We start from the raw sequence: 20,270 nt of genomic DNA on the forward strand, positions 1-20,270 counted from the left end.
TCATGTAAATATTATATTTATTCATTTTTTTCCAATTAATTACACGACGTTTACGCATTCATGATTACAACTTTTCATTTATATATATATATATATATATTTATATATCTTCTCGATACGAATATATATAGTGATCTTCCCTGGTTGCTTTCAAATATTTTTTTTCCTCACATTAATTTGTTTGAAAGCTTCTAGTTTTGACTTTTTCTCTATGCTAGTGTAAGTTGGCCGATCTAAGTCAAAATGTAATGCCCACTGAAGTGGACTTTTATAGTTCTTATTATAGCAAGATCTTGTTAATTTCAAAGTTCCATTGCCACGTGTTTTTTAACCTTAATTCCGTGTTTAGCCTTTTATAAGATATTAGATAATTTTTGTTTTATTAATTAGGTCATGAATTATCAGCAAATTGAAGACTTCTTCAATGACTCTTTTGGCCTTTTACTGATCTCATAATCAAAGTCCCTTCCTGAGACTTGACTAAAACAACCTCCCTGATCCAGATGTTATGATTCTACCCATTATAAGAAGCTTCTTAGTCGATCAAGACTTTGTTCAAGTATTGCTAATGTTCCACAGAGAGAGAGAGAGAGAGAGAGAGAGAAGATGGAAGTAGCAAAGGTGATCAGCTCTGCATACAACTTTAAAAATAAGGGCAACGATAAAGAAATTATGCTTCCAGGTTTTCGATTTCATCCAACCGATGAAGAGCTTGTTGGGTTTTATTTGCTCAGAAAGGTGGAGAAGAAACCAATCAGTATTGAACTCATCAAACAAATTGACATATACAAATATGATCCATGGGATCTTGCAAGTAAGTACTTCTGCTTTTAGCTAGTAATTTGTTCTACATATATATATGTATATCCAGTACCATGAAAGAACCTTCGTAAAACCAGTACTACATATAAATTTTAGACCACAAGAATGATCAGTGGTAGAGATCAAGGCTCATGATCAGAAGTCTTAATTAATAACAGTCGTTGCTCGATCATAGATGAGATATATAGTTGGATCTGATTAAAGATTAATTCATAGGTTTGAAGCGTTCCTTTCAAGTTACACATGCATTATTGAATTCGATCGAAGGCTTCAAATTAATTGTAACCTTTGCAGCTTCTTCTATATATATATATGTACTATAGTATAGGCTTAAGCAGCTTCCACTTTCACAATCTCCACCTGATCAATGACATGACTTTCAAAAATCAATGGAAAGGCCACATGCAGTATTCCTCGTATGATGGTCTTCAACGCATATTAGCGAGTTTTGAGATGACAAAAATAAAAAAAGAACAATTCTAATCGTATTTTTCTAATTGAAAGAGGTGCCATAAAATTTCATTTCTTGCCATCCAAACAGGAGTTACGATGTTCACATGCACTGGTGTTAAGGGGGAAACCAAAAAAGATTGTTACTGTAAACCTTTTCTTGATGGGGAATTCAAATTAGGTGAGTGGAAAAAGTCCGGTCCTTTGAAACGGACATAAGCGTTTGGTCTAACTAACCTCAGTATATTCAATTTCTAAATTCAGTTACATCAGCTTGCAACCATAAGTATACTAATTACCTCGAAAGTGTTGAGAAACCGTTTGTCTTGCTTCCTATTTATATCATGATCTGTGTGTGTGTGTGTATACGATTTGCTCTGATTTATGTCCATCTGTTAACAATGAAGAAGAAGACATTACAAACGCTGGGGACAAGGAGTGGTATTTCTTCTGCATAAGAGGGAGGAAATATAGGAACAGCATCAGACCTAACAGAGTCACAGGGTCTGGATTCTGGAAAGCCACAGGCATTGATAAGCCCATATACTCAGTCCACGAACCTCGTGAATGCATTGGCCTCAAGAAGTCCTTAGTCTACTATCGTGGAAGTGCTGGTAAAGGTACTAAAACTGATTGGATGATGCACGAGTTTCGCCTTCCACCAAACGGTACTACTAAAAGTAGCAACCAGCTCAGGAATGCCAGCAATATTGCTCAAGAAGCTGTAAGATTATTCTCATTAATCTAGCTTTTCCTTAATTAAATATTATTTTCCTTAATCATCTACACACCTTAAATGCATCTAAGCCCGATTTGGATAGTGAGATAGGATGAGATGGTTTTAGAGGAAAGTTGAAAGTTGAATAAAATATTATTATAATATTAATTTTTAATATTATTAATATTGTTTTGAGATTTGAAAAAATTGATTTGTTTATTATATTTTATGTGAGAATTTGAAACAGTTGTAATGATGAAAAGAGATGAGATGAAACCATTTCTGTATCTAAAATGGGCCTAAGTACACACACATATACCCTTTCTTAACTTACAAGAAACCGATGCTAAAGTATAGGCGGGGAATACCTGCAGAGCTTTTATTAAACTCTTTTTGAACTTCCAAAAGGGTATCCCCTAATCACTAGAACTTCTCCACGGAAATATATGAGAGGAAAGATTTTCATCTTGACAATTAGCTAGGAACCTATCTCAGTAAAACTGAAATTAAGAAGAGATCGGCCATTAGAGTTTTTATTCGAATTTTAAAGGTTAGTGGAAGCCATATTGTATACTAGTTAATTATATATATTAACTTGAATAAGATTTTTTGGAAAGTTCTGCGCATAATTTTTGCTTCATTACTTTTAAATGTTCTACAATGTTATTTTTTTGCCACATGGACTAGTCTCTTTGTGATAGATGGTACGTCCCATGAATCATGATCATCTCTTTTAATATAATAGGTAGAAGTCAATTTATAAGATTGATGACTTTTGGAACTACTTATTGTTTGTGATAATCCAATTCAAATCTTGTTTGCTTAGTCCAAAACTGTATTCTTACATACATATACTATTTGGTTGCATGCCAAGTAAGAAAATTAATTAAGAACTTTAATTAATTCGAAAATACTTCGATGATATCATTCAGTTTCAAAGCAATTGCCATAAAAAGCTAACTTGGTCATTCTAATGGCCGGTTTGCAGGAAGTATGGACACTTTGCCGAATATTCAAACGTGTCGCATCTTATAAAAAGTATCCAACCAATTGGAAATTGGAAACCTCGAGCAAACAAAATCAGACAGATTCATGTTCCAAACCATGTAGTTTGGAGTCTGACAATGACAACAAGGAGCTATGCATTAGTTTTGAAGACTCGGTCCTTCAACAAAGTGACGAAAGAAAACCGTTCATCCAACAGTTTGATGAAAGAAACCACCATTGTTTTGAGGGACAGTACTTGAACTCTGCAACCACCCAATTTCCATTTCCATCATCCTACTCAAGTTTTAGGTACCCAAGCGCAGATGATTATTTCTTTTCAAACGGAAGCTGGGATGAGCTAGGACCAGTGGTTCAGCTAGCCAATGATCCATCACAAGTTTACATATGACTGTAGATAATTATATAGATGTTCATAGAGCTGTGACTTGTTCATTTTTACTTTTTCTTTAATTTAGCTCTTGGGTTAACTGTAGTTCATATAAATATTTGTTTAGCGATCGCCAGTGACAGACAGTTTTTTTAAAGAGAGATACTGCATGTTCATCATGATGCTTTAATTAGTCGTTATCCATTTATAATCTCTTGATGTAGTATAAAATATTTGGAAAATTGTTTGTTATCTTTATCTAACAATTATTTCATGCTACGTCAAGAGATGATAAAATGATAATGATTATAAAGATGATGAATAATATTTTTCCTTTTAACTATAGTGTTCAGATCATAAATATACTTTTGAGATTTCTCATAATTAGGTTATTATTTCTCATAGACAAATATAAAGGATTTGTATTTTTAATGATGTAGGCCCAGTTTGGATACAAGAAGTGTTTCATCTCATCTCATCTTATCATTACAAATTTCTCAAATTTTTACAAAATATAATAAACAATTCAATTTTTTTAAATCTCATAATAATAATATTAAAAATAATATTTTAATAATGACGTTTTATTCAACTTTTAACTTCCATCTCAACTCACTATTCAAACGGCACCTTATTTGCATACCATTCTATTTTGTTATATTCTTTTATGAAGGAAAAAACACCTATAGCTTAAGTGTCAACAAAGCTTCTTAAGAATTTGGATTTGTGGATAGCTTCACGTAAATATTGAAGAAGACAACAAAAAATATAGAGTTCAAGAAGACTAAGAGCATCACTCAAGAATATGTGGTTGAATATGTTCGTGGATATTACAAAAATTATGGTGTGAGTTAAGAGTAATTACCAGGTACTTTCGGAGCATGGACATCATGTGATAATTTTATCATATCACAGGATACCATGTGTCACGGCCCAATTTTCTTTTTAAACACTAATAAATTTCAACTGATAATATTCTAATAATATTTTCATAATGTGATAATCCAGACTTAGCCAAACTTTCGTTCATATTTCGTTATCAGGTTATTTATGGTTGTTGGGCCGAGCAAGATGGTAGAGAATACTTAGAAACATTGGACCTGATACATTAGGCATCTAAGCCCAAAAGGGAAGCCCACAAGGCCCATAGATTTCGGCCATCACATAGGTTTAGGGTTTGGAAACCCTAGTGGACCTTAGGGCACATGCCCAACTCATCACATAGTGCCACATGTCATTCCATTTGTGTTCTACACTAGGTGCAATGAACCTAGACGAGATATGGAAAAAAAGGGGGTGAGAGACTTTAGGATTTTGGTAACTCAAAAGCCCGGATGGTGGTTTCCAATTCCGAAAGAAACCAGGTATGGTTGATGGTTTTCTTCCCAATTTAGTCTATTAGCTCTCGAATTTTTATTCAAATCTGTGCTATGATCTAAGTACTTTGTAGGTGCTGGTATGGTAGTCTTCCCATGTGAATATTGAGGAGTTGAATAAGGGACACTTGGCATTAAGTTGTAGGAAAAATAAGAGAGGGTTTGAGAGTGTGCTTCAGCCGAGAGTAGCACATGGTCTCCACTAACTTCTTCCATCACCTTGATCATTAAATGGGTGAAATCTGGTTGTGACATGAGGATGCTTTGGGACTCTATTTTTAGGCTTAAAGGAAAAAGTTTGAAGCGTGTGGAGATGCCTGAGTTTGCTGCGGAAAGTTAGCAAAATAGTGGTGCTGTTCGGCTGGCCATGTTTCCTTTCCTGGGTGAACAAGTTTGACTCGTGAATGCCTATGGAGAAGCTGCACTCTAACCTAGCATTAGGTCTGTATTTTTAGAGTGGAATAACTGATAGGGGCAGTGCTTCTACAGAAACTTGAATGGCCAAAAATCTGATGCATGGGATGGTTCGGCTGCACGGTGTCTCTCATTGGATCAGTCTACTCGGCAATGACATGTCTATTACTACAAACTATGTGTTGCACTTGATCCTTTAGCCTAGGTCTGCAGATAATTGCTTTAAATTCAAGGAGAGAGAGGGAAGTTGCAGAAAATTTTGATGGATAGGATAGGGATATTCGGCTGTACGGGTATTATGCTTGGGGTAGTATCAATGTGACTACGTGTTATGATTTTGTCTAAGGCACTGTTATAACATCCCACTATAAATTTATTGATAAAATTTCTATTGACTTTAGAAACTTCGTGAAAATCCTATAAATTTTTACGAATAAACTAATTCTACAGGTTTTAGTCTGTCAACATAGTCATTGTTATCACTCACTATGATGCTAGAAATATGAATTTAATTATTTGAGTTAGTTAGAAGTGTCAGAATGTGTTTTGGTCTACGACATTAGACTCAGTTGATTATTTAGGATTTTATAGCGCAATAGCCGATTTTCATAATTTCGGACGAAATGACTATTTGAAATTGTGAAATTATTTCTAGAGGCACTTCAGGGTTGAATTTAGGTAAACGATTTTCACTATGAGTTAATATGAATATTTAGGATTTTTCCGTACTAAGTTTATTATGCATTTTTTTAGAGTGAATAGTAACTTCAATAAGCACACCCAGTGCAATGTTTTCAAAATCACAGTGTGGAATATCCAAATTAGGTTAGAGAAGTTTTATTTCGATACTTGGCAAGATCTTAGCCACACACAATGAATAATATTATACACTTGGCACCATGATAAACCATTAGATGGATTTGTGAAGGAAGTCAAGGTGTGAGATCATGCCACCTAAGCAAAACTTTATTTCATCTGATCAACCAAATTGTGCCAGAGTAAAGAGAGTTTCAACCCTAGCAAAACCCTAAATGGTTGGAATCCAATTGAAACCCCAAAAGCTTGATTGAAACCAAAATCCTAAACGGTTTCCCTAAATCCTAAAGTTGGCCTCCAAACCTTTTTTAATCTGATTTCTAGCATTGTATTTAATCACTTGATTAAATCATTTTCACATGCTATTAATTAATCAAATTATTGTTATGACATAATTATCCAACCTTTTAAACTTCGAAAATTTGATTGGGTCAAGAAAAATTAGATTTGGGCTTAATAGCATCTCAAACCCTAACCAAACCCCCTTTAAATCCCAAATTGAAGCTCACTTGGTTGGAGCCAACCAAGGCCCACAAATTTGGCCATCTTGGCAAAGCTTCTTGAAGAAGTTTTCTCCCCCATATGGCAGATCATCCACTGCCATTGGCTACACCCATTAGTGCCTTGATGTGAAGGAGAAGTCCACTCCATCTCTCACAGCTGCTGCAGGCAGTCCTTTGCCCTCATTACTCTCCACTTTATGTCATATAGCCAACTTCAATCAATGGTCTTTCAAGCCCATAACTTCCCCCTCCGAGAGTCTAAAGTGGTGCAAGACACATTTCTCTCTATTTTATCACTTCTTTCTCCCATTCTTAGAGAGAAACCCAAAAGAGCTCTCTCGGGTAGATTTCTGGGTCTTTTTGCGTGACCATTTTCAGCCCTTTATAAGTATTTTCTCATGATAACTCCTCATAAAAGTTGTTCGTATTTGATTCTAGTTTCCGTGGATATCTTATTAGTCTCATTAAATACTCATTTGATCTGTCAAAAGTATTTTTAACCATGGAAAGGTCATTCTGGGCGTGAAACTGAAGAGTATGATATGTTTTGGAATTTTTGACCAAGCTAATAGACATATCTTGATCCGAAAATTTTATGGAGTGTTTTTAGCATGTGTTTATAAATTTTCATTGAGGTTTTGTTGCATGGATAAAGCTTTTGATGATAGATTTACTTAGATTTAGAAACTTGAAAAATGGAAGTGGAAAAGCAGTTTTTGTTTTGTGAAAGTTGGAATACTTTGTGGTTTGATCTTACTCCAAAGGTTTTGATATTTTTATATGATGATTCTAAGCCTCTTATATACATATTAGGATGTTATTTTGAAGATATTTAGTATTGGTTTTAAAGGTATGAATTTTCTATGCAAGAGGAGTACGATTAGGCCTAAGATTTGATGTTTTTGGATTAGATCCATGTTTTATTGAGTTTTAGCCATGTGATTTTAAGTTTGATGGTTGAATCTTTTTCAGGACACATTTTTAAACCATGATATGTTTTAGTTTGAAGATCACATGTGTTTAAGCCATGAATCAAGAGATTGATCAAAGTTAGTGGAGGGAAAAGTTTATGTTTTGGACTAAGTTTAAAACCAAAAACTCCAAGTGTTGTTTTGTGATTTTTTGTGGCTTTTGTTTGATGATTTAAAGCATGGTTAATCTTAGGATGATGTTATGAATGTGTTAGAAGTAAGATTTGTTTTTACGGAATTCTTGGAGATGTTTTTATTAAGGTCAAAACTTGTGACTTATGGTGTTTACTTTTTGTTAAAAAGTTTGGGTCTTTTTACAAAAGGTTTGGTGTTGATAATTAGCTTTTTCTTAATGGATATTTTAAGTATCTTTTTAAACTTATGATAGGAAGTTGTTTGTTACAAAATTTTAGTTTAATCATGGGTTTTGATGATGGAAGAAATTACAACCAAAATCAAGAGAAATGACCGATGAATGTTTCGGCTATTGTGGGTTTTCCATAATTCTGAATGGCTTTAAATTTTTCTGAGTTGATATTTGAGTTTAGGATAAAATTTACATGAGGAATGTAAATTTTGGTAATTTTTGGAGTTAGGATGTGAAATCCTTAAGTTAGGGATAACATGGTCATTTTTCCACATGTAAATAGTAAAATAGTAATTTTACTCTAAGTTGTCTCTTTTCACATTTCTAATTATTAGTAATTAAATTTCTAACTTTTAGAATACCCTCTTAAAGTTCCTTGTGTTTCGCGCTTTAATTTCGTAGAACGCAACGATCGAGCTAAGTTAGCTCTTAACTTACTATCAGTTTACTGTGTATGTGTGATGGATAAGGGAACTACAATTTATGTTCGTATGTTGTTATAAATGTCTTGTCATGCCATGTCATCACATGTTTATCTATTACATGAATTATTTTATCATGAAAATCTTATCTGTTACATAATATTTCGATCACATGTTACCATCTGTTCCAAGTATGTCACATTATGTATGTCATTTGTTACATGTATATCATGTCACATAATATTCACTATCACATGTTATGCCAAGTTATGAAATATTGTCTGTTACATATTATGCCATGTCACGAAATATTGTCTGTTACATGTTATGCCATGTCACGAAATATTATCTGTTACATGTATGTCATGTTATGAAATATTTTCTGTTACATTTATGTATCAAAGTATGTCATGTCTGTCATCTTACGTTCATGTCATGTTACGTTATGTCAGGACTTCTGTCTTTTATGTCACGTTCATGTCACGTCACGTTATGAGATGTCATTTATGCCAGTTAAATTATTCATATCAATCACAACCCTAAGCAATAGGATGTGGTAATATCCTAGTAGAACTCCATTGTTCACGCTGGAGTGTCTAAATAGGTGTGAGATTCTCTGGGTTGACGAGGTACAATCAACAAGTTGCGAATGAGGCCTAACTAGCTGGTCACCGGAGTGCGTCAGACACTAACGCTGATGGAGCCACACTTTATGTTACGTGTGTCCACAACAAGTGTGGCACAAACAATTCATGGGGCCACAACAACTGTGGAGTATGAAGTATGGGGCCACAACAACTGTGGAGCATACATTTCATGAGACACAGCAATTGTGACACTTAGAATACGTGGGGCCACAACAACTGTGGAGTACATATTAACGCACTCACAGCTGTTATAGACTCATGTTTGTGATGCGGTAATCGGCAAGGACACACGGCTCAAGGGGACCCGTGTAATACCCGTATGGTCACTTTTATTAATTAAGTCTATTGAATAAGATTCCAAATTCATGTATTTCACGTTCAAGTCATGTTTCACATTATGTAATATTCAAATTTACGTTCATGTTAAGTTTCAAGTTCATGTTTATGTCATGTTATGCTCAAGTTCACGTTAATGTTATGTCATGTTCACGTTAATGTTATGTCATGTTCACGCTCACGTTATGTTTCAAGTTCACGTTTATGTTAGGTTGTGCTCAGGTTCATGTTATGTTCAAGTTCATGTTCAAATTATGTATGTTCACATTCATGCTATGTTTCAAGTCTATGTTATATTTCAAGTTCACGTTCATGCTATGTTGTTAGTCCATGTTACATTTTACGTTCACGTACATGTCACGTCAAACTAAGTTTCAGTTTCAGTTCAAGTTCTGTCAAGTTATGATTTGCTTACTTATGACTTTGATTATACCTTCATGCTTTTACTACCATGCATGCATCATTAACATGTGTGGAAGTTTCCTATTAACTTACTGATATTTGTAATCAAATCTCACCGTGGTAGTCCCAACTACCATTCCCCCCGAATGGTAGGCGATGTGTCAGGATCAGAGCAAGGAGCAAACACTGGCAGACTGAAAGAGGTTGACTAGACGCCGTAGACGCAACACGGAGCTTGCAGCCTCCATAATTAGGTCTTTTGATAGTATTTCGGCATCGTTAGTTGTGTTACCCGAGTTACTCAACGAACTAGCCCAATAATGTACTTTGGCATTATATTGATGGAGTCAGGTATCCGTTGTTTTGATATTACAATCTTCTCAGACTCGTGCTGAAATCGTGGATGTTTATTTTGTTAAGTATGCATGGATTATGTTTTAACTATTTGAGATATTATAAGTTTGGTGCATAGTATTGCTAAAAAAATAATTATCCGCTGCGAATATTGCATAATGCTAGATGCATGTTAGGAACATTGCATCTTATATGTCATGAACATGGACATGTAACCTTGTGCTGCATGTCCCAAAGCTTCGGATGCCCATCCAATCCCAAGCGGAATCTAGGGGTGTCACAGGGTGGTATCAGAGCAATACGTCTCTTGGTTTAAATCCACATGTCCTTAGGAAATGCACAAAATATTAGGCTTAAAATTTTAGTCTTCATTAGGCTTGAATTTTTGAAATATGAGAGATAGTACATGGTTGTAATACGTGTACTCATGTGTTTCTGAAAGTGACACATGACTCACAGTAGGATACCTCGAAACCCTGAGGGAGCCACAAATCAGGAGAATCAGAATCCCCATATGGATGGAGGATTAGCTGAAGCTATACGTCTACTGGCTGACATGCTTAGACAACAGCAGCAAGCGCACGTACGCAGACCCGGAGTCTGGGGTTTTTTGTGTGAGAAGTTCTTGATCCATTGTTATCCAAACTTTTCTGGTAATAAAGAGCCACTGAAAGTCGAGAAATGGATTATGGATCTCAAAATGACATACGAGATCTGTGGATGTACTGAGGACCAAAAGGTTCTATATGCTGGATACCAATTCCAAGGAGAAGCTGGAATATGGTTGGATAGGCGAAGGCAGCTTCTAGTTAGGGAACTAGGAAGTTTGGTTGCATTGCCTTGGGAGAGATTTAAGGAAGAGTTCGACAACAGATTCCTTGCAGATTCTGTCAAACAGCTGAAGGCGCAGGAGTTTGCAACTTTAACTCAAGGCAGTTTGATCGTAGAACAGTACGCCGCTAAATTTATGGCGTTAGGAAGGTTTGCACCACACTTGATTTCTACTCAAAGGATGTAGGTGCAGAAGTTTCAAGCAAGACTTCAGCCAAGGATCCGTAGCCAAGTAGCTTACCTAAGAATAGAGAATTACCAAGAATTGGTAAACGTGGCCGCGATAGCAGAGGCTAAGCAGAGAGATCTGGTGATCCAAATCAATACTAAACGAAAAAGAACTTCATTGTATGCTACTGAAGAAAGTTCGGAAAGGAAGAAGATGTTTACTGGATCAGATAAAGGAAAAGGCATTGAGACTGGGAGCTCAATGTCGATCATATTTCCACCTTGTGGAGAGTGCAATAAACACCATGGAGGCAAGTGCAGAATTGCGTTGAGAACTTGTTTCAAGTGTGGCAAACTGAGTCATATGATTAAAGACTGCCCCAGTGTTGCTTTGAGGAATGAAAGAAAGGGGGTTTCTCTCAACAGCGGCTACAAACCAAAGTCGAGGCAACACGTGCCCATGAGAGTGTATGCTGTTGCTCAGGGAGACGCAGATGCTGACGCGCCAGGAACTAAAGAAGCTGGCACCATCACTGGTATTTTTCTAAGATCTAGGTATTGTTAAGCTTATGTAAGGTTGATTTGATTATAATTGATTGTATTGTGGCATTATTGCTATTTTGGGGAATGTCAAGTCTAGTTTGTAATTTGTACGCTATTGATTCAAGTGAGTCCCTATTTTTTTTTTTTTTTTTTTTTTTTTTTTTTTTTGAGATTGTAGTATTACACGAGAGTTTAAGTTCGGAAGCCGAATTGTTACCCAGGTGATAAGAGTAACAATTCTTATTAAGAGTATTATTGTTCATATCAGTGTAGATATGGAATACCCTTTAGCAGTTGGTGGAAGGATATTGAAAGTTAATAAATTAGTATTCCTCATATTTGGAGTTGCTTTGTTTTTGAGGATCCAAAGGAATTTGTGTTCGGAAGAGTAAAGTGTTTGGGAGAGGCTTTGGCTGTAGTAGGATTCGCTTATGATGGTAGTTTTATCTAGCTACCATTAAGTGTTTTTGGCAAAGCATTGTGTTTGTGGAAAACGTAGATCGCCATTATATTGGAGACTTTTATATGGGTAGTAAATCTTTGTCTTGAGGGTTTACGTGAATAGTATGAACATATTCTTTTGATTAGAGTCAGAATAAGAGGCAACTTATGATAGATAGAAGAGCTAGGCCAATCATAAGAGAGTAAGTCTTGAGTTGAGGTTAATAGTTGATCGCTTATCGAGGTATCACCTAGGAGGAGGAACGATTCGTTGTGATTATAAAGGAGTAAGCTAGTCCTCGGCAGATATAATTCCTTGAGGAAATAGAGAAAGTGAATTCAGTAGTGTATGGATTAAATTTTTCCAAATTGAACTGTGTAAATACTTGACGTTTTTGATTTAGAGAGTACACTAGTACGACTTGACCTACTCTGTGGAATGATTTCAGTACAAATTGATATGATTTGAGAGAGAGAGAGTTAAGAATGGTAGATATATATATATATATATATGCATTGTGGGTAATTCTTTGATTAGTAAGGAGACCAGTAATTTCACTTAAGCGAGGATTCAGTATCCTAGAAGGTTAGCCTACAAGTCATTAAGTTTAGGCAATAACCTTTGGAAGTCTTATACCTTTATGTTATACCCATATGTTATAGTGGTGGTTATTTTGTGTAACCATGTGATGGTTATAGGTAAGAATAGTGTTGACTATGAGAGGAAGGCGTTACCTCAAGAAGAACGTTACCTGCCCCATGAGCATGATGAGGCATCCAGTGACGGATAGTAGGTTGGTAAGTAACTTCTTCTTCCGAGCGTGTTTTATGTTTATACTTGCGTTGATTTCGAGAACGAAATCTTTTTTTTAGGAGTGGAGGATGTAACAACCCACTAGAAATTCCACAAGGAATTTCTATTGACTTTAGGAACCTTATGAAAACCCCATAAGTTTTTACGAATCGACCAATCGTGCAGGTTTTAGTCTGTCAACATAGTCAGTGTTATCACTCACTATGATGATAGAAATATGAGTTTAATTATTTAAGGTAGTTAGAAGTGTCAGAATGTGCTTTGGTCTATGCCATTAGACTCAGTTGATTATTTAGGATTTTATGGCGCAATGGCCGGTTTTCATAATTCCGGACGAAATGGCTATTCGAAATTGTGAAATTATTTTTAGGGGCACTTTGGGGTTGAATTTCGGTAAACAATTTTCACTATAGGTTAATATGAATATTTAGGATTTTTCAGTACTAAGTTTATTACGCATTTTTTTAGAGTGAATAGTAACCTCGATAAGCACACCCAGTGTAGTGTTTTCAAAATCACAGTATGGAATATCCAAATTAGGTTAGAAAAGTTTTATTTGGACACTTGGCAAAATCTTAGCCACACATAATGAATAGTATTAGACACTTGGCACCATGAGGAACAATTAGATGGATTTGTGAAAGAAGTCAAGGTGTAAGATCATGCCACCTAAGCAAAACTTTGTTTCATCTGATCAACCAAATTGTGTCAGACCAAAAAAGGTTTCAACCCTAGCAAAACCCTAAATGGTTGGAATCCAATTGAAACCTCAAAAACTTGATTGAAACCAAAACCCTAAACGGTTTCCCTAAACCCTAAAGTTGGCCTCCAAAACTATTTTAATCCGATTTCTAGCATTGTGTTTAATCACTTGATTAAATCACTTTCACATGCTATTAATTAATCAAATCCTTATTATGACATAATTATCAAACCTTTTAAACCTCGAAAATTTGATTGGGCGAAGAAAAATTGGATTTGGGCTTGATAGCATCTCAAACCCTAACCAAACTCCCTTTAAACCCCAAATTGAAGCCCACTTGGTTTGGGCCCACCAAGACCCACGAATTTGGTCACCTTGGCAAAGCTTCTTGAAGAAGTTTTCTCCCCCACATGGCAGACCATCCACTGCCATTGGCTGCACCTATTAGTGGTTTGATGTGAAGGAGAAGTCCACTCCATCAACCTCCATCTCTCACAACTGCTGCAGGTAGTCCTTTGCCCTCATTACTCTCCACTTTATGTCACATAGCCAACTTCAATCACGGGTCTTTCAAGCCCATAACTTCCCCCTCCAGGAGTCTAAAGTCATGCAAGACACACTTCTCCCCATTTTATCATTTATTCCCCCCGTTCTTAGAGAGAAACCCCAAAGAGCTCTCTCAGACAGATTTCTGGGTTTTTTTTGCGTGGCTATTTTTGACCCTTTCTATGTATTCTCTCACGATGACTCATTCATAAAAGTTGTTTATCTTTCAGTCTAGTTTCTGTAGATATCTTATTAGTCTCTCTAATGCCCATTTGGTCTGTCAAAAGTATTTTTAACCATAGAAATGTCATTTTGGGTGTGAAACTGGAGAGTATGATATGTTTTGGAATTTTTTACCAGGCTAATGGACATATTTTGGTCCGAAAATTTTATGGAGTGTTGTTAGCATGTGTTTATGAATTTTCATTGAGGTTTTGTTGTACAAATAAAGCTTTTGATGATAGATTTCCTTAGACTTAGAAACTTGAAAACTGGAAGTGGAAAAACAATTTTTGTTTTGTGAATGTTGGAATATTTCATGGTTCGATCTTACTCCAAAGGTTTTGATATTTTTATATGATGATCCTAAGTCTCTTATATACATATTAGGATGTTATTTTGAAGATATTTAGTATGAGTTTTAAAGGTATGAATTTTCTATGCAAGAGGAGTACGGTTAGGCCTAAGATTTGATGTTTTTGGATTAGATCCATGTTTTATTGAGTTTTAGCCATGTGATTTTAAGTTTGATGGTTGAATATTTTTCAGGACACATTTTTAAACCATGATATGTTTTATTTTGAAGATCACATGTGTTTAAGCCATAGATCAAGAGATTGATCAAAGTTAGTGGAGGAAAAAGTTTCTGTTTTTGACTAAGTTTAAAACCAAAAACTCTAAGTGTTGTTTTGTGATTTTTGGTGGCCTTTTTTTTTTATGATTTAAAGCATGATTGATCTTAGGATGATGTTATGAATGTGTTAGAAGTAAGATTTTTTTTTTTAGAATTATTGGAGATGTTTTTATTAAGGTCAAAACTAGTGACTTATGGTGTTTACTTTTTGTTAAAAAGTTTGGGTATTTTTACAAAAAGTTTGGTGTTGATGATTAGCTTTTTCTTAATGGATATTTTAAGTGTGTTTTCAAACTTCGGATAGGAAGTTGTTTGTTACAAAATTTTGATTTAATCATGGGTTTTGATGATGGAAGAAATTACAATCAAAATCAAGAGAAATGGCGTATGAATGTTTCGGCCATTGTGGGTTTTTCATAGTTGTGAAATGTTTTAAATTTTTTTGAGTTGATATTTGAGTCTAGAATAAAATTTACATGAGGAATGTAAACTTTGGTATTCTTTAGAATTAGGATGTGAAATCCTTAAGTTAAGGGTAAAATGGTCATTTTCTCACATGTAAAAGGTAAAATGGTAATTTTACTCTAAGTTGTCTCTTTTCACATTTCTAATTGTTTGTAATTAAATTTCTAACTTTTAGAATACCCTCTTACAGTTCCTCGTGTTTTGCGCTTTAATCTCGTAGAACGCGACGATCGAGGTATGTTAGCTCTTAACTTATTATGAGTTTACTGTGTTTGTGTGATGGGAAAGTGAACTACAGTTTATGTACATATGTTGTTATATATGCCATTCCATGCCATGTGATCACATGTTTATCTACTACACGAATTATTCTGTCACGAAAATCTTATCTGTTATATAATATATTCTGTCACATGTTACTATTTATTGCAAGTATGCCACATTACGTATATCATCTGTTACATGTATATCATGTCACACAATATTCACTGTCACATGTTATGCCATATTATGAAATATTTTTTGTTATATTTATGTCTCAAAGTATGTCATGTCTGTCATCTTACGTTCATGTCATGTTACGCTATGTCAAGACTTCTGTCTTTTATGTCACGTTCATGTCACGTCACGTTACGAGATGTCATGTATGCGAGTTAAATTATTCATGTCAATCACGACCCTAAGCACTAGGATGGGGTAATATCCTAGTGGAACTCCTTTGTTCACACTGGAGTGTCTAAATATGTGTGAAATTCCCTGGGTTGACGAAGTACTATCAACAGGTTGCGAATGGGGCCTAACTAGCTGGTCACCAGAGCGCGCCGGGCACTAACACCGATAGAGCCATACTTTATGTTACACGTGTCCACAGCAATTGTGGCACAAACAATTCATGGGGCCACAACAATTCTGGAGCATGAAGTATGGGGCCACAACAACTGTGGAGCATACACTACGTGAGGCACAGCAATTGTGACACGTAGGATACGTGGGGCCACAACAACTATGAAGTACGTATTAACGCACTCACAGCTGGTATAGATACATGTATTGTGATGCGGTAATTAGTAGGGGACACACGACTTAAGGGGACCCGTGTAGCACCCGTATGGTCACTTTTATTAATTAATTCTATTGAATAAGATTCTAAGTTCATGTATTTCACGTTCAAGTGATGTTTCTTATGTTATGTTCAAGTTTACGTTCATGTCAAGTTTCAAGTTCATGTTTATGTCATGTTATGTTTATGTTCATGTTATGTTCAAGTTCACGTTCATGTTATGTCATATTCACGTGCCCATTATGTTTCAAGTTCACGTTTATGTTAGGTTGTGCTTAGATTCATGTTATGTTCAAGTTTATGTTCAAATTATGTATGTTCACGTTCATGCTATGTTTCAAGTCCATGTTATGTTTCAAGTTCACGTTCATGTTATGTTGCTAGTCCATGTTATATTTTAAGTTCACGTACATTCCATGTCACGTCAAGCTAAGTTTTAGTTTCAGCTCAAGTTATGTCATTCATGCCATGTTATATGTCAAGTTATGCTATGCTTACTTATGACTTTGATTATGCATTCATGTTTTTACTGACATGCATGTATCCTTTACCTGTGTGGAAGTTTCTTGTTAACTTGCTGAGATTTGTAATTAAATTTGACTGTAGCAGTCCTAACTACCATTCCCCTCAATTGGTAAACGATGTGTCAGGATCAGAGCAGGTTGGAAACACTGGCAGACTAGAGGAGATCGACTAGACGCCGTAGACGCAACACGGAGCTTGCAGCCTCCATAGTTAGGTCTTTGTACAGTATTCTGGCATCGTTAGTCGAGTTACGCAAGTTACTCAATGAAATCTTGGAGGATTTAACTAATTTTTTTGGCCTTCTTTGTATCCATCTTGTAACATCCCGGTCCCGCGTGGGTCGGAGAATTTCCTCTTATCACTTAAAAATCATATTTCAACCATACAATCATAATGACGTATAGGACTCTCTATTCCAAATCAATTGCTCCAATATTTTTTTTATTAAAGTGCCGGTAGCCACATGTACAATAGCGGCCCTGTTCCAAGTTTATTTAAAAAACAAAACCTCACTTATGGCGGAGGAATACTATGGTTACAAGCCAGACATCTGGGAGATTACAAAATCCTCCCAGCTTCAAACCAACAAAACCAACACAAAAAAATACAACCCAGCAAAACTGAAACAAAAACCAAAGGAACACCTTCATTTACGAAAGTAAGGAATACCCATCTTCTCAACAAATATCCCTTTGAGATGATGTGGTAAATAAGTGTGTCCTTCATAGATATTGTTTTTTCCCATTTCTCATTCTCTAGCTAGCAAATCAGCCACACTGTTGCCTTCCCTATATTGGTGAACCGCCACATAATTTACTCCCTCAAGCTCCGCCATTACATCGTCCCAGTAATCCCAAAGATACCATAAGGTACATCTCCATTTTCGGAACCAGTCTACAACAATATTAGAGTCACTCTCAACAATGACGTTAAACAAGCGGAATTGTATACATAGATGAATGCCCTCCAAAATAGCCTTTAGTTCGGCCCCATTGTTCGTTCCGTTTCCAAACTGAGCTGAAAACACTGCTTTAACCACGCCGTTATTTTCACGGATAACCCCACCACCACCTGAATTACCCGGATTTTCACGACAACTCCCATCACAATTAAGTTTCACCCAACCCATAGGGGGTCTGGACCATGTGACCATTTTTATAGCTTTCTCCTCAATCCTTGGACGTTCAATCTGGAATTCTTCTAGGATTTTCATGTCTTGTTTAGATAATTTTTGGAAAGAGCTAAGATTACCAGCCACTGAATTTACCCATAAGGGAACCTCTCTCCAAATTTTTTCTACATTATCCTGCACAACTTCCATTCTAGCCTTACACCTTCTTCTCCATAAACACCAAGTAATTAGGCAAGGAATTAAACCAACTAACGTACCTTTGATTGAAGCTTTTTTTTTCATAATAAAACCAGATCATAATTCTGGTTTTCCAAGGCCAATGTTTCATAAACGGGACTCCCATCACAGCACTTGCCTTTGACCAAACCACCGAGGCCATATCTCCTAATGAAAGCAAGTGATCAGTTGTTTCGGTGTCTTTCCGTTCGTGCAATCACAGGATGAAGCCAGATAGATACCCTTTCTCTGCACTCTGTCATCCACGGCTAAACAGTTAGACCACACTTTCCACAGACATACAGAAATTCGTTTCGGCAACACCCTATGCCAAAACCATTCATGATACAACGTATTAAGGGGCATTTACTTCTCACCACCTCCCACGCCATTCTAGTAGAGAAACTACCATCAGGAGTAGGTTTTCAAACAAAAATGTCTCTTCCTTTTTTCCAGCCGGCACATTTTGTAAAATCTCCTCTGTTATTTCCGCACCCATTAATTCCATTAACTGATCCACGTTCCAAGAATCATTAAGCCAACAATCCTAAATACACAATTTGGAGTTTAACACAGCCTCAACCCTTAGTGATAATGCACCTGAAGCAAGCCATTTGTCAAACCAGAACGAAGCATTTCCACCTCTCACCAGCACTTTAACATTCTCCATTACTTCCAGAAGACATAACATAACCGACTTCCAAAAACAGGAGTCAGTATGCCTCTCAACGTAAGACGAAATATGCACATTTCTGAAGTATTTTGCTCGGAAAAACTCAGTCCACAAATTATTAGCAATTAATAACCAGTAAGTAAATTTCATTTTAAGATATTTCTATACATCTTTGAGCTCTCTCAAGCCCATTCCCCCTTCTGATATAGGCTTACAAATTTTCCCCCAAGATTTCCAATGCAACTTTCTTTTGTCGTCCGCCTCCCCCCATAGAAAACTGGCCAAAAGAGTGTTAATACGAGCCATGGTCACCAAGGGTATATTTATTATAGACATTAAGTGAATCGGCATGCTAGATAAAACATGTCTCAATAAAATTAATCTTCCTCCTTGCGAAAGAAGCTTACATTTCCATCCTGCTATTTTCTTCCTTATTTTTTCATTAAACAGTTCCACTATCCTGGCCGTCAATCTTCCTGATACCAATGGCGCCCCCAAGTACGTAATAGGAAATTTACCTACTTTAAAACCTGTAAGTCTCATCAAACCCCGTTGACGGGATGGCGAAATATGCTTTGACATAAACAGAGCAGATTTCTTTTTGCTAATAATTTGATCCGACCACTTCTCATAATTCTCAAGAGTATGAACAAGGTTTTTTATACACCTCTTGCCCCCATTCGCAATGCGATACTAGAGGAGGACCCATTGGATGGTGGAATTTTTCAATGCGCCCTGACTCAAATCTTTTCCTTAGTAATCTTGTCAGTACTTCCTCCATAATAACAAATAACAATGGTGAAAGAGGGTCCCCTTGACATAATCCCCAAGTAGATTGGAAATAACCAATGAAAGCCTCATTCATCATAACATAAAACCACGAGGATTCCACACAATTCTGAATTAATCTGCAAAAATTATTAGAAAAACCAAAGGCCCTAAAGACCTTCAAAAGGAAACCCCAGTTCACCTTGTCATAAGCTTTTGCCATGTCCAATTTCACCATTACATTGCCACCAATACTTTTCTTATATAAATAGTGTTCCATTTCCTGTGCAAGAGTGATATTTTCAAAAATACTTCGACCAGGAATGAATGCCCCTTGTTCATGAGAGACTAACTTTTCTAAAACCATAGTTAGCCTTGAAATAATAATTTTAGAAAAGATCTTATAGGCCACTGAACACAAACTAATCGATCTAAATTTATCAAAACTTGAAGGATCAGGCACTTTCGGAATTAAAACAATAAAATAGGAAAAATAAAACTTGGTTAGGGGCGCACCCCTAAAAAAATCTCTAGCAGCCTCAATAACATCATGGTTAAT

At 36.0% G+C, this 20,270-nt stretch overlaps 1 protein-coding gene across 2 annotated transcripts; it reads left to right on the forward strand.

The window, feature by feature from the left end:
- The first annotated feature begins 559 nt into the window (after nucleotides 1–559).
- Nucleotides 560–3,545, forward strand: LOC121248772 (transcription factor JUNGBRUNNEN 1-like). 2 transcript variants are annotated; one of them, XM_041147327.1, is made up of 3 exons: nucleotides 560–814; nucleotides 1,680–1,996; nucleotides 2,979–3,545. In XM_041147327.1, exons 1-3 carry the CDS (start codon nucleotides 607–609, stop codon nucleotides 3,384–3,386), a joined length of 933 nt encoding a protein of 310 aa, XP_041003261.1. In that variant the 5' UTR covers nucleotides 560–606; the 3' UTR covers nucleotides 3,387–3,545. The 2 variants fall into 2 exon arrangements, with proteins under 2 accessions (XP_041003261.1, XP_041003262.1); XM_041147328.1 differs by having other exon boundaries at nucleotides 1,683–1,996.
- The last annotated feature ends 16,725 nt before the right edge of the window (nucleotides 3,546–20,270 follow it).

The sequence above is a fragment of the Juglans microcarpa x Juglans regia genome, chromosome 2D (assembly GCF_004785595.1).
Source record: "Juglans microcarpa x Juglans regia isolate MS1-56 chromosome 2D, Jm3101_v1.0, whole genome shotgun sequence".
Lineage (NCBI taxonomy): Eukaryota > Viridiplantae > Streptophyta > Magnoliopsida > Fagales > Juglandaceae > Juglans > Juglans microcarpa x Juglans regia.

Coding starts and splice junctions, on each gene's coding strand:
- LOC121248772 (XM_041147327.1), top strand. CDS start 607: ATGGAAGTAGCAAAGGTGATCAGCTCTGCATACAACTTTAAAAATAAG. Junction 815..1,679: donor TGATCCATGGGATCTTGCAA/GTAAGTACTTCT, acceptor TTAACAATGAAG/AAGAAGACATTACAAACGCT. Junction 1,997..2,978: donor GCAATATTGCTCAAGAAGCT/GTAAGATTATTC, acceptor GCCGGTTTGCAG/GAAGTATGGACACTTTGCCG.